At 44.6% G+C, this 15,713-nt stretch overlaps 1 protein-coding gene across 4 annotated transcripts in view; it reads left to right on the forward strand.

Moving 5' to 3' along the window:
* The first annotated feature begins 1,207 nt into the window (after positions 1-1,207).
* ep300b (EP300 lysine acetyltransferase b) overlaps positions 1,208-15,713 on the forward strand; it is a 69,267-nt gene continuing 54,761 nt past the window's right edge. For all 4 annotated transcript variants that reach the window (XM_083780228.1, XM_083780230.1, XM_083780229.1 and 1 more), the window contains exons 1-3: positions 1,208-2,121; positions 5,310-5,968; positions 12,771-12,953. In XM_083780228.1, coding sequence (XP_083636354.1) covers positions 2,028-2,121; positions 5,310-5,968; positions 12,771-12,953 — 936 coding nt within the window. In that variant the 5' untranslated portion in view covers positions 1,208-2,027. The remainder of the gene's footprint in view (positions 2,122-5,309; positions 5,969-12,770; positions 12,954-15,713) is intronic.

Genomic DNA, 15,713 nt, shown 5'->3' on the forward strand with positions numbered 1-15,713 from the left:
AGATACCGAGAGAAGGAGCGACTCCAACACCGATAACAGCCACTGACTCCGGGGAACCGCCGGTTGAAGAGTGGCGGAATCGTGTCCGAGCACCGAGGGAGGGGGGGAAAAGAAAAAGCATAAAGAAAAAGATAAGACGTCAGAAAAACGGAGTCGGTGATATAAAAAGGAAATACTCTTTGAAAAATCCAAGGAAGAGGGGGTGTTTTTGCGGAGCGGAGACGGAGAGAGGAGAGAGGCGGAAGAGGGCAATATATTATAACGAAGGAAAAAACCTACGAAAGAAAAATGAACATGAAAAATCATTATGTGCCCATCGCGGAGGAAGGAAAAAGCCCGCACAGACAATTATACAAATAAATTACTATCGGGCATAAGGGATAGGTGGAAAGAAGAAAGAGGGGTTTAAAGAGAAGGGGAAAATTGCCAGGAGAAACGCGAAGGGGGGCATTCTCCATCACAAAGAGTCAATGAAAGGATTTTGTGGACCCAAAATATTTTGGGGGGGTGTTGCTAACAATATCTTGCCGATCCGTGGCTCCCCGTTTATAAAATAGCCATAATTTCTTAGCGACCCACGTCGTTTTATTACATTTTTCGTCCATTGTATTCTCCAGTTTTTTGGACGGGATCTTTTTCTTCGCTTGCATGACAAGATGTATCAGTAATACGCAGTGAATGACAAGATATTGTTTTGCAATATTCATAAAGCGTTTTTATTTTTCTTCAGTTTTTCGGGAAAGCTTTATGGTGTTGTCAGCGGAAAACCCAGGACGTGAAATATCTTCAGAAGCAGAGGATATATTGTAAACCCCATGGAACGTCCTCTGCAAAATAAAACTAATTGGACCATTCTACTTGCCCACTGATTGGCAATTAGCTTTCTTCATATCCCATAACTATTCCGACAAAGAGAAAGCTGCATCAGAATCGATTGACAATTCCGAATCGGCAGACAAGCTGTGATTTTTTGACAAGATTTTTCACATGATTATTGCATCCATTTCGAACCCCGCTGGCTGCAATAGGCATACTCGCGCAAAGGGGTGCAACCAAATGTGCAATATGAGTCCGTTATTTTTGACTTAGTGCCTTGCATGGATAGACGCATACACAAAGAGTGTTAAAGTGTACATTTGTAGTCGACATGCACATGCAGAAAGAAACTTGAGATGCACGTAAATTGTTATTATTTTTGAACCGAGTTCATGAAAGGGAAACTCATGTTCATCTCTGTAGAACTGCTATTTATTCGGTTCAAAGGCCAATGCAAGTTGCTTTCTTGGTATTGCACTTGAGATTAACTGTCATTCATCATGCTTTAATGGCATTTTAAACCACTGTCCTCCACTGAGACAGAGATCACACCACCACCCAACTGACCCGGCTTGTTTTGGTGATGTTGGGGGGGCGATTGCAGTGGGAATTCAGATCAAAGTCGAATATATAGCATGAACTCTATCGGGGTTCTTTAATAAACTGTTGCATGAGAGAGAGACCCTTCAAAAGTTACCACCCGGGTACGCTTGGCCTGCATTTTTCTATCGCATTTCTCATCTTCACAGCCCGGCCGAGACCATCAACTGAAGCGCCTCGGAATTTAAACACTACATTTCACCGCCGACTATGGCGGACAAGACCGAATCAGCCACGGAGGACGGGTCTCGGGGCATTTTCTATGTCGCAGAAGAGGCTACATGAGGTTGTCGGAAGCCCGTTCGCTTGTCTTTTTTTCGCCGACTCCACCTTCCCACCTCCTCCTGTTCAGCCCTGAGAAATCTGTGAAGAAACACAATCTCGGACAGGGGAGGGGGATTGATATCTACGGAGAGGGATCAACCGAGAGTGGGAACTCTGAAGGAAAGAGTTGAACATTGCTGTCCTTTCCCCTACCGTCCCCCAAGCGGTGGGGGAAGAAGAAGCCAAACGATTTCTTCAAGAGGGTTCAAGAAACGCGAACAAGGGGGGGAATACGTTTCGCCCTGTGTGTGGATCTGCAGTATTATTTTTTTTAATTCGTCAAAAATATGGCCGATAATGTCCTGGAGTCCGGCCCGCCTTCAGCAAAGAGGCCCAAGCTGTCCTCTCCAGCTCTCTCTGTATCAGCCAGTGATGGAAACGGTAAACACCTTTTTGTTTTTAATGCATTGTTTGTCCCCCCAGCACAATTCCCAGTTGAGTAAATAAATAGACATAGACCAGAACGATTACAGTGTGCAGAGTTGCCTTATAGTAGAAGTTACTTGCACGGACTTGCTTTGGTTGCTGCATAGACTAGAGCCTCTATCAATACGCATGCATGCATGGAAAGCTTTGGTTCTCGGAAAACGGATTGCTTCAAGGAAAGCATGGGGTTGTCGACTTGGGACAACTTTTCCAGGTGTTGTTTTGTTGTGTTAGCCTTGCAGGAGGCTGGCTAGCACACCTGGCTAACCCAGCTAGCTGTAGTAGTAACAGTGCACCGCCAAACAATGGAAGAGTCCGAGTCACCCCAGTTCTCAAGTTGGCTATAGAGCTTGTTCATGTTCATAGAGCCACTTCGCTTTGACGAGGAAAGGAAACCCTAAATGAATGACACACTAAAATGATATGAAAACGTTCTATCCACGTAGCCTACAAGCCCCTTTTTAAAAACACAACGTCTAGCTTACTTTAAAGGCAGAGAATGGTATTACGCGATGCTGTTAGCTTAGTAGCTACCGGCTCAGCTGAGTTGAAGTGGCTTGTTAGCAAACTCTGTGTGGTAAACATTTCGGTGGGCACAATTCGGGGTTTATAGTAGCCTGTACGCCAGCCTTTGATTTAATTAAAATAAATAAATAAAAAGGTTTAGATTCATAATAGTGTGGTTGCTACCCCGTCCGTGAGAGTATTGACGCTAACTTGCTAGCTATTGTTTGGCCTCATCAATGAAGAACTTGCGCAAAGCATTGTTGTCGTGCTGCCAGTGCAATTGTTGCTACATTGTAGCGTTTCTTCAATCCCCGAGCAACAATGTGGCGAGAAATCAGTTTTTACTTAATTTTTTAACCCATTTAGTTTTCTATGTACAAGCCCCGTCGTGCGATAAAATAGCGTATTTCCAACAAAGTACACATTTTCAACGCCAACAAAAGTGGCGACATGAGTGTTGTGTTTAAAATGTCATTTTTTTGTCGAGCGACGAGTTGGCTATAAAGCTTTTCATGTATGAAACATGTTTTTGTCGGTGATCATTTTAATCAACTTTACTGCGCTCTCCTACGAACCCACTTTTATTGTTGTATACTCCCCTATTGTCTGAATGGCAATTGACACCAAGCAATGCAAGCATTTGTTCTTTTTACATCTAACTTTATTACCACGTAAGCATAGCTGACAAATCCATCCCGGACAGTGTCGAATGCCTTGACTTTTGCTTTAACTGTTATCAGACTCAATGTGGTCTTTACTGAAAAGACTGTTGACGACTAGTAGTTGCATACTATCGATCGACAGATTCGACACATATACTGATTGACACGAGCCTACTAAAAGTTAAGTGAGTTTTGATTTTGTGAGTTATTTTTTTCATCACATTTGAGCTGAGAGTCAAGTCTGTGAAAACGCACATCAAGGATATACACTATCTGTTTCTTTGAGTGAGTGAAGTGGGTGTTAGCTAGCCTGGGGTCTTATTATGTGCTGGACAAGTGGACATGGTTAGCTGGGCTGCTGTGGTTACTTCCAAAACCAGGTTGTTGATGGGTGTTTCCTAAGAGATGTCTTGCACTCTGCAGCACTCTGAGCTGCCATCAGCAAGACATGAGAAGTGTGTATTCTGTCTGTGCATGTGTTTGTGGGGAAATGCAGCCAGCCTCTGGCATTGTTTAAGTCGGCCACTGGCAACTGTGGCACAGTAGACCTCTCCTAGCTACAACCTAGCATCATAAACGTCCACTTGCCTTATTTTTCAGTAGCGTTTAACCCTACAGAAGGGGTGTAGGAATGCCAAATGTCAATAAAAGATCAAGAGCTTTGGCTTTCATGTTGCTCAAAACCTGGTTCAGAGTAAATGTGCCGTTGTCATTTGGCTGGTACTGGCAGCTGGGCAGAGCAGTGTATCTGCTAGGACCTGCATAGTGCATACACACTTCTAAAATAAAAGGCATGATCTCTCCACGGTCCACCTCTATCCTGTGACAGCTTTGTGGTAGAAAGATGCATAGTTTTTGGTGTTTTCTCACATGGGGAAAGTGCTTGAAGAAAATTAGGATATCCCCCCGCCCCGCCCCCCCAACAAACAAAAAAAAAAAAAATCTCTGTTATTATATGTATTAAATTGATCACAGGGAGGAAATTAAAGATACAGCATCTGAAAAACAAGTGCTATAAAAAAAAAGAGGGGGTGTGCAGGAGTTCTCATTAAAACCCATTTTGGGAGGGAACCCCTTTTGGTGTTAGCTATTGAAAAATAGCAGATCTACAAGCTCATACGCTACGAGCTCGTAGGTCTGCTATTTTTGAAAAATCGAAGAACGACTGACATAGAAACATAGCTTTTTCAGAAAACTGTCAGGATGTAGAAGACATTTTTAGAATCTGATCTCAGGTCAAAATGGGTAAAAAAAAAAAAAGGCATAACAGCACCACTTACTTTACAACTGGGCTTTCCCCTCACTGTGCTGTGGCCAACATAGCATATCCACTGTAGACTGACTGTGTGCGCACACCTGCCCAGTGCCCAGTCACTATTTACACCTCTGTGGCTTCTCACCCTGACCCCACTGCATGCACTCTCCATGTTTGGCACCCCATCAAAACCACAAGCTGATGCCCAGGAGAGGAGTCTAGACTCTGGGAGGGCAGCTGGCCGCTGCACTGGCCAACCTGTCTCAGAGCTCCAGAAGCCACGGACAGGAGATTGCTTCTGTGCACGGAGCACTATGAGATAGTCCAGACTAGAGAGATTATCAAGTTAATTTCAGTTCTGTGCAATTTTTTAAAAAGTGTTAGCATTATGTTATGCTTTAGCTATTGAAAAACAGCAGATATACAAGGTCATAGCGCGCCACCGAGTGGCGCGCTACGAGCTTGTAGGTCTGCTAATTTTGAAAAACCGAAGGACGACTGACATAGAAACATAGATTTACCAAAAAAACTGTCATTTTCAAACAGACATTTTCAGAATCTGATCTCAGGTCAGAATGGGTTAATAATTATTTAGCCTTAAAACACAAGTAGTAATATGAATGCCCAAATCTAACCTATAAGATTCCTGATAACTGCAGATAGCTTCTCCAAATAAAAAATAACATGGATGTCTGTCCGTCTCTCTTTCCCTCACACAGATTTCGGTTCACTCTTTGACTTGGAGCACGACCTTCCCGATGAGCTCATCAACTCCTCCGAGCTGGGGCTGGTCAACGGCGGGGACCTCAGCCAGCTCCACACCAGCCTGGGGGGAGGAGGAGGGATGGGGGGTCCGATGGGGGGCGTGGGAGGAGGAGGAGGAGGAGGAGGCCAGGACGCGGCCGCCAAACACAAACAGCTCTCCGAGCTCCTCCGTGCCGGACCACCACCCCAACAGGGGGTTGGGCCCACCCAAAACAGCACTGGAGGACCAGGGGGACCGATGGGGGGCATGATGGGGGGCATGAACTCGCCTCAAGGCATGGGGGGACCCCAGGGACAGCAGCAGCAGCAGGCTGGACTGATGCAGCAACAAGGGGGAATGGGGGTCGGAGGGCTGGCGGGGATGAACCGGGCGGCTGCGATGTTGAGCGCCCAGAACAAGGCCAACAATGGACAGCAGCAGCAAGGGCTGATGGGAGGGCAGGTGATGAACGGGTCGCCCCGGATGGGTTACCCGGGCAACACGGGGGGTATGGGTAGCAATAGTAATCTGTTGGCAGAGACATTACAGCAGCAGCAGCAAGGGGGACAACAGATGGGACCAGGGGGACAGCAACCCGGGATGAGGCCGCAGCAGCCGGGAGCACTGAACAAGGTAAGGCCCGAAAAATGGATGCGAAAATTCAGTATTTTAGCTATGACGTGAGCGCCCCCTCCTGAGATACTTCCGGGTCCTACTTTTGTGTCGCTTTTGTGTCCCCATGGAGTTATACTGTGACACTCCGTCGGACTAAATCTGAGAAGAAAACGACCACAAAAGTCTCATTTTACCGCTTTCCTCGCAACAACAAAGCTGCGCTGCTCTCCCAAATCTGACAGTGACAGATGGAATACTATCGTCATTTTATTTTATTGTGTCAACTAAATCCTCATTAATGCAAACTAGATTCAACATACTCAAGCCTGCAAACATTCTAAATATTCCCCCGAAATATTTTACTGAGCAAATGGACTGTTACCACCTTCAATATTAATCTTAAGTCTTTATTGTCTCCACATCATATTTTTTTTTTGTCATCGACACTTGTACAAAACATTAATAATTCTACTCGAGTTGGAAGCATTTAATAAGACCCATTTTAACCCTCAATGGCTTCCTTTCTGAAAAATAACGTCATTGTAAAAAGATTCACGCGTTTAGGTATTCTATTTACAATGAGATGCGGACGGGAGCTGGTGCCACTTGGACCCGGACGTAACGTAGCACTACAAAATGACGTCAGACTAAAATACTGAATGGGTGATTATTGCCATTTTCAAATCATTAGATCAGTGGGGGGAGGAGGCCCTGCATATATCCTGTTCTGGTGCTGTGAGAAATCAGTTTTGTTGTTTTAGTTTTAGTTTCTTCTATGCTTTATTGAGATAGTGTAAGAGGACTGCACACAAACTGCGACTCACTAACTAGCTAACACAATCAATCTGCCACCTCAGAAGTCATAGTCTAAAACAAATACCTGCAGCCATTTTTCTACACGCAAGGTGAGCTGTAGACTCAAGTTAAACAACTGTGGTTATTCAGATGGTAGACTAGTGCTTTAGGCTGGTCCAGAGTCTGCAGTCCAGTGCTTTAGTGACAGTAGTTTAAAATAAATCTGCCTAATGATGATGTCACTGGAAGACTGTTTCTAAACTGCCCACAGCCCTCCTATGAGACACAGACTGAGTAGAAAAGAATCGTGCCATTTTTTTTATCGTGATTATTAGTGAGGACCTATTATATAATAAGATAGGTTGAAAATGGGTGAAGTGGTCCTTTAAGTGGTGTACTGTAGCCTACATCTGTGGTATCATACTTTAATTGCTTCATTAGTCTCTATGTCTCTACATCCATCACCTTGTCAGACATTTGTTTTTATTTAATGCTGCCTGAAGGGAGAGAGAGAGAGAGACCCAGATGGAAACTTTGCAGTGACTTTCTACAGTGATGGGGGGGGGGGTCGTTATATTACAAACTGCAAGAATATAAAATGGGTATTATTATTTTTGGTGTGCCATGAATGGATCTGCTTATTATAGGTACTCTGAAGGGAGAACACTGCATTTCCCCAATCGATAGGGGTCTTCCAAATCCCTCCACCGTAGCACATAAAAGCAGATCCAAAACAGGTGTTGGCTGGTTGGGGTGGTGGAGCGTGAGCAGCAAGCTTAACACAATCAGCCCCGGGATTCCTTCAAAATAGGAGTGTGTATCCATCCGATCAAAACCACGGAGAGCGCTCTAGATTAGGAGAGACGAGGCATTCTTTCTGCCGCGGTACACTAGGAAGTAACCGGGACCGCTGGTGAACGAAGAGCAAAGCGTACGGTGGCTGATTCATACTCTTATTTTAGAGCCGAATAAAAGTCGGTTCGGCTCTGTAGAGCCTACAATGTGACGTCATTTGAGGTTCGGCTCTTCGGTGCTACTGAAAATTTCTGACGAGCCGAAATCATTTCGGCACTACAGCGCCGAAACAGCGGTAAAATAGGAGTATGAATCGGCCCTTAGGGTCTAACTCAAAAGAAAAAAAATATCTGAATATTATTCTCTCGCACACACGTCCTTTGAATCCGTCGGTTGGATTCCCTAGGACGCGTGGACACGTCGGATGGACGGAACCTGTTAAAGGTAGCAGCAAGGAATGAGCAATACGACGTTTCCATTTTAAATGGGGTGCTTTGTCACTGAAGTGAGTAAGTGATTGGTTGAGAATGGAAGCGTGGAGCCGAGACCGACCAATGGTCAGACACCAGCAACTGCACCGAGTTTCCTGACTGAACTGTTGCCATGAGCGTCGCTCATACAATTGAAATTACTTACTAGTTCATCCATCCATCCATCTTGAACCGCTTATCCGTAGTCGGGTCGCGGGGGCAACAGCTCCACCAGAGTGCTCCAGACTTCCCTCTCCAGAGCAACATTAACAACTTCCTCCTGGGGGATTCCGAGACGTTCCAAGGCCAGTGAGTCGATGCGTTTCCTCCAACTGCGCCTTGGTCTCCTCCCAGTGGGACGTGCGTCGAGGACCTCCCTATAGGGAGACGCCCGAGAGGCATCCTAACCAGATGCCCCGGGGTCTCCTCCCAGTGGGACGTGGTCCTTGGTCTGCCCCGGGGTCTCCTCCCAGTGGGACGTGATCCTTGGTCTGCCCCGGGGTCTCCTACCAGTCGGACGTGCGTCGAGGACCTCCCTAGGGAGGCGCCCGAGAGGCATCCTAACCAGATGCCCCGAATCACCTAAGCTGACTCCTTTCCAGGCGAAGGAGCAGCGGTTCTACTCCGAGTCTCTCTCGTGTGACTGAACTTCTCACCTTATCTCTAAGGGAGATGCCAGCCACACCGCCGAAGAAAACTCATTTCGGCCACGTTTATTCGCGACTTACTAGTAGTTACTGCACAAATATAATGCAACGCAACAGACTCAGTACTAGTTAATCACATTTATTGACAATGTTGCTATACGTTAACGGTACATGCCATCAGTACCAGGGTTATTGTACACTAGGTGCACTCATTTTCTTTCTCTGGACTCCCTTGAGTGGGTCAGTGTTAAAAAAAGGAAGATGCTTGACTTATCTTTACCAGTGAACTGAGTCACTAATCTTATCTATGGTCCTTTAAACTAAGGGATGATGGTTGAGATTTTATGATGGTCTCGGGGAAAGTAGCGGTGCAACACCAAATTAATTAATGTATTCTGTAATGAAACAGAATTGGTTTAAAAATACCTCTGTAGGGATATTTTATAAATGGCAGGTCTAGTCTACATAGCTTGGATTTCCTTCCAGGAAGATCTTGTTTCCCTACTTGATTAAGGCGTCTGAAATTGTGTAGGATCATCAACGCTATGCCCTTTTTTTTCTTTTTTCTTCTTTAACCCATTCTGGGCGGGAATCCCTTATGGTGTTAGCATTACGTTATGCTTTAGCTATTGAAAAATAGCAGATCTACAAGCTCATATGAACTTGTAGGTCTGCTATTTTTGAAAAATCGTAAAAATGCGGCACAAATCTTTGAATATATATTCTTTCAGAGCGAACGTTTTTTTTTATTTCGATGTCAGGCCTAAATGGGTTTAAAAAAAAAAAAAGCTAGCAATCTTTGTGGTTTGCAGTGGAATGGAAGTAATTCACAGCATCATGAAACCCACTGAGCTGTGTTATTTTCACACACGGCTTCAAGGCAGAAACGTTTTCATGTGGCACGGCGGTAAATTAGCTGCCCGGTGCCCACCACTGAGCTGAGTCTGGGGGTTCCAAGCTTCAAACCCACCACGGTGCATCTGGCCTTGTCAAGGGTCTATAAATATATTTAAATATATATATATATATATATATATATATATATATATATATGAACACAATTGGCCCGTGTTCAGGGGAGGGAAGCCAGGTGGACAATATTGAGTTCATAACCGCGATTATTATTTGTTTAATTAAAAAATGTAATCCCACTATTTTGTTTTGTTGTAACCCATTTTACACCCGGTGTCAATTTGCCTAAACTGTAATCCTGGGCACTACTACTACCTTCTGCCAACCTGGGGAGAGCACCAAACTGAGATCATGCTTGCTTCAATGCATGATGAGTGAGTGAGCAGGCTGCTTACTGCGGCACCGTGCCCCTTTTTATATAACAATATATAACAATTATTAATTATTCTACATTTTGTTTTATTTCTTTCGAAACAATGATTTATTACTGCGGTAACAAAATAATATCCATCCCGCCCCAGAGCCCTAAATAGTAATATTTGTGACTATGCATATTCCTACAGGTTGGGAAGAATAATAATGAATTGCATATTTATAGTACTTTTCCAAGTGCTCAAAGCGCTTTACAATGGTTCATTCATTCATACATTGGGAGGTGAAGCGGCCAACAGTCGACGCCAGCGTCCTCACTTCACCAATGGTGGCGAGCTCACACCGACCGACTCATTGGAGGCAATGTAGGGTTCAGTGTCTTGCCCAAGGACACTTCGACATGTAGACAGGAGGAGGAGCCGGGATTCGAACCACCGACCCATGGACCATTGGACGACCTGCTCTACCTCTTGAGCCACAGTCGCCCTATATAGGACGAAGGCTCTACACAAAAAGCTGGGTTGAGAACCACTGGGATAAAAAAACGGTGACAACGAACGTAAGGCAACTAGAATCTTGCGCGCTCGCGTCTTAGCGCCACGACGCGGTCCGTGTTTCTCTGTGAATATCGTGTGTCCGAGTGAGAGAGAGAGAGACACACAAACCGTACATTTTGAACGAAGTCAGACGCCGGCGATGTGTCTTTGGTCACTTGACTGTGTTGTTTTCGTGTTGTGTTTTTCGCCGTGAATAAGAGGGAGATAATTTTACTTTATTTGTTTATTTGAACAGGACAATGCATATTAATGGACGTCACATGGACGTAAAAACACCGGATATAGCACAGTTGCTAATTCTCATCCGCAGTCCTCACAGGAAACACAAAACGGAAGAACAGACAGTCAAACAGTGGAATACATTTACATGACATTACATAGGGAACACGGCACAGAAAGGAAATACACCTAAAATAATCATAAATGGTTGCATAATCCAGGTGCGTCCGCGGTGTCTTTTCACAGCCGTTGTGGGTGTCGCCGTTGCGGACCATGGTCCTCGTGGCGTAACAGACGTAGTAACAGAGTTACAAAGGAATATAGGGCAGACTGCCCCGCCCTCTGCTATCCATTTCCATGGAAGTTCAAGCTCAGTGGAGTTTTGAAGCACCTGGAAATCTACTTCCAGCTGTATCCTTGTGCTAAATGCACCGCCGTCCAACGCTGGCCAGCCTTTCTGGGGGCTTGTATTGGTGACGCGTTGCTATGGAGGAAAAAGGCCCACTGTGATTTGGCCAGGAGCCACAGACCTTCAGTCCGTTTTCAGCCCTTGGTTGAAAACGCCAGAGGTCAAGAGACAGTGGCGCATCACAGCGAGGAAAGCACAAGCGTGAACTTGGTGTGACTCGGCCAACCTGAACTGGGCACAAATACGTGGGCGTGGAATTCTCCCAAATGTAATAATAGATACGGCCGGGCACACTTACTACATGTGTTTAAACGGATAAACCACTGATTCATGTTCTTGTTGAATATGATCATTATATTATGTACAAGGATGTCAATACTGTAAAAATGATCCTGAACTGACATGGGTCACACTTTACTTACAGCATTCATGAGCATGATGTCACAGACATGATGTCACAGACATGATGATGTCACAGACATGCGCAGAGCAAGTTCAGTCAGGAAACTCAGTGCCGTTGCTGCCGACCGTTCATTGGGCCGCCTCGGCATCACATGATTTACTTCATCCAATCACACACACTCGTTCCATTTTCATACCGGCTATTTAAACTGGAAGTTTGCACTGCTCAATCTGCTTGTTTACTTGCTGCTGCACACTGAGAACTGCTGCGCTGCTGTTAGTTTAGGTATGGGGGATTCAGAGTCCCTATGTTTGGGACTGACGGATGCGCTTGAACTTATATTCAATAAATAATATATATTCCATCCATTCTTGAGGTGTCCTGACTGAATTATAAACCTGTAATCCATTTGTCAGAAGTTTTCAAAGTTGATACATTCAATGTATGAATGACACCAGTTAACAGTTTCCGCTCAAAAGCTTGTGATTTCCTACCACCTGTGTGGGGGAGTGTTCATTCTCCTGTCCTCTAACCCAGAGGTTCCCAAAGTGGGGTCTGGGGGGGGACCCCCAGGGGTCCTTGAGGGAGTTCCAGGGGGAACCCAGCTATGGGTCCATTTGGATCCATTTGTACACTCTCAGAGTTAAATTAACATTGATTTTACAATATAAATTGGGGGTCCCAGACATAGAATTGACATTAAATGGGGGGTCCGTAGACTAATGCATGTTAAACTGGGGGGGGGGGGGGTCCTTGAAATTAAACTGGTTGAGAATCTCTGCTAGAGCCGTAAAAATCTTCTCTTAACCCATTTTGGGTGGGAACCCCTTTTGGTGTTGGCATTATTTTATGCTTTAGCTATTGAAAAATAGCAGATCTACAAGCTCATAGCTTGAGCTTGTAGGTCTGCTATTTTTGAAAAATCGTGAAAATGCGGCACAAAATTACAAATCTTTGAAAATTGAACATATATTCTTGCAGAAGACCTTTTTTTTTTATTTCGACGTCAGGCCTAAATGGGTTAAGATCCCATCGTTGGCATGTCTTTTCAAATGGGGGGTCCGTGGGATAATGTCCATTTGGGGGTCCTTGACATGAAAAAAGTTTCTGAACCACTGCTCTAACCCCCTATTTTGTTCCCCTCTCATCCCTGTTCTGTTCCCATCTCCTCTCCGTATCCTTCCCTCCCATGGCTCACCCTCTCTCCCTACCTACCCATATCTCTCCTCCCCCTTCCCCAGATGAATATGATGGCCAGCTCGGGCCCCTATGGTGGTCCGTACGGCCAGCCCGGAGGCCAACAGGGGCTACCTGGGGCAGGGCTGGGCCCACAGCTCCAGAGCAAGGCGGGTCTGGCCAACAGCCTCGCTGCCCAGTTCAACATGGACAAGAAGACGGCGCCGGGCCAGGGCATGCCAGGCATGGTAAGGAACACAAATACTTACTGTACGTCTACTGTGCAATGTGTCTGTCTTCCTTTTTGTATACGATAGGAGCCCTCCTTCCATGGAAGCCGTTCCCTTCCTGACTTTTATTTCCTTTTGTGTTTGACTCCATAAAACGCGTAACCCGCATTTTAATCAAATATCAATATTATAACGCTGCCGAGATTGTTTTATTACCTTTTTAGAGCATACGCTGAATGTTTTGGGCTTTTGATCCGTGAAAATCCGGCGAAAAAAGGTTCCTCTGTTTTGTTATGAACGATCGCACCACCCGCCATCTTGGTGCGCCGCAAGACCGCCCCACAAGACCCTCCTCCATGAGGCGTTGTACCCCGTTCATTTGCATTGGCCTCAATTTCCCAGAAGCCCTAGCAGCCCACAGCATGTGTTGATTTCCGGTTTCGTCATCAAAACGAAACCATCTCGTCTCCAGCTCCACGGCAAAGACGAAGTTCCTTTTTAATTATTACAATACAGCGGATTAAACACATAAAACAAAAGGGCGGAATGTCGTAGCAAGCGCCATCGAACCCTGGATTAAACAATTAGCGGCCGTCAAACTGTTTTAACAGTAGCCTAGAGAAAATGTGGCTATACTAGTCTAGTAGTACTAGCTAGTGTAACACACAGCTTGTCTTCTATAGCCGTTTGCCAGACATTTCATTTTCACCGAAAGAACCCTGGAATACCACTCATTTTCAACATTGAACTGTCATTAACCCATTTTGACCTGGGAACGATTCTACAAATGTCTTCTAAATCCTGACGGTTTTCTGAAAAACCCTCATGTTTCTATGTCAGTCGTTCTCAGGACCCAAGATTATATGTAATGGGCCGCCGACCCCCATCTGAATCTGAATCTGAATATGTTGTTCCAGGGACCCCACCCACAGAAGCAAAGATAAGAGTTAAAAACGTTCTGAAAGAATATATATTCAAAGATTTGCGCCACATTTTCACGATTAAAATAAAAAATAGCAGACCTACAAGCTCGTAGCGCGGCACTCAGTGCCGCGCTATGAGCTTGTAGATCTGCTATTTTTCAATGGCTATAAGTATAACAATGCTTAAAACACCAAAATGGGGTTAATATACCTTAGAGCTGTGTGGAAATAATAAACTTGGCTACAAACCCATATACATTGCAACGGTTTCATGTTTTTACAACTTGATACATAGTTTTTTTGTATTGTCCCTGTTAAATAAACGTATAAATAAATAAAAATAAAATACTCTGCAGGCCAAAGAGTACACCTTCCCCATGGCACTGTAGAATGCTTCGGTTGAAGTGGTTTCGTTTTCAATGTGGTGTTTTCCCACTCACCACGGCTGCCTATCTTCATTTACTTGATGTTAAATTGGACCTAAGGTCATGGTCATCTTAAGTGGTTGTATAGCCAAAGCCAAAACATCGCTGTCACCGTTACGCTAAGCCGGCGTAGATCATGACCTCCTTCGCTATTAACCGGTTCTGACCTGAGATCAGATTCTAAAAAATGTCTTCTACATCCTGACAGTTTTCTGAAAAAGCTGTGTTTCTATGTCAGTCGTTCTTTGATTTTTCAAAAAATAGCAGACCTACAAGCTCTTAGCGCGCCACTCGGTGGCGCGCTATGAGCTTGTAGATCTGCTATTTTTCAATAGCTAAAGCATTAGCATAATGCTAACACCAAAAGGGGTTCCCGCCCAGAATGGATTAAGAGGGTTTGTATGAGTGGGCATGTATATCGGCCAAGTGTTTTTTTTTACCTGACAAAGAGCCCTTTGAGTCTTCAAAACGCTGTTGGTGTGTGTGTGTGGAGAGTGGGTTCTTTTCTCTTGTATTTGATTTGATTTTATTGGTGAGCTCTTATTTAGCTCTGAGTGCAGATTGAAGAGCGTTATTGACCCTATAGACCTCTATTGTTCAACAAACACTGAAACTCAGATCAATGTCGGATTGATTCTGCTCTCGATGCTGAAGGAGCTTAATTAAATATTACCACTGAATCCTCTTTATTTGTCGTGATTTCCTGCAGTGTCTAAAAACAAACAAACAAACTTGTGGATGTTTTTTTTTCTTCTTTTTAACCCATTCAGGACGGGAACCCCTTTTGGTGTTATTGGAAAAATGGCAGATCTACAAGCTCATAGCTTTTTGCTATGAGCTATTTTTGAAGAAAAAAAAAATCGTGAAAATGTGGCACAAATCTTTGAATAGATTTCAGTCAGAGCGAACGTTTTTGAACTCAAATCTTTGCTTCTGGGGTGGTCCCTGGAAAAAAACATATTTTCTAATAATTCTGGGGGTCCTTGACATAAAAAAAGGTTGAGACCACCACTGATATAGAAATATAGGTTGTTTTCTTTTTTCAGAAAAATGTCATGATTTAAGACAAAAAACTAAATTGCAAGGCAGTGCTATGATCACCGTCTCATTACAATTTAGGTTCACACAACGAAATCCAGAATACTTACAGTAAGTACAGTGTCTGTGCATACTTACTTGCACTTACTTTACTGGACCAGATGTGGACCACACCCCTCCACGGAGCCCACCTGTCTTATCTCTCTTCTATTCTTTCTTCCTATTCCCCTCTACCCCCCCCCCCCCCCCCCCCCCGACACGGTCGAGGCAGATGGCCGCCCACCCTAGAGTCGGTTTTTCTGCCTGACGTTTCATCCTAAAGGAGGAGTTTTTCGTTACCATTGTCGCAATATTGCTGCTCTGGGTGGATCTTTGTTGGTTGTAAAGTGTCT

The sequence above is a fragment of the Protomyctophum parallelum genome (assembly GCF_964188405.1).
Source record: "Protomyctophum parallelum genome assembly, chromosome: 13".
In the NCBI taxonomy this organism is placed as follows: Eukaryota; Metazoa; Chordata; class Actinopteri; order Myctophiformes; family Myctophidae; genus Protomyctophum; species Protomyctophum parallelum.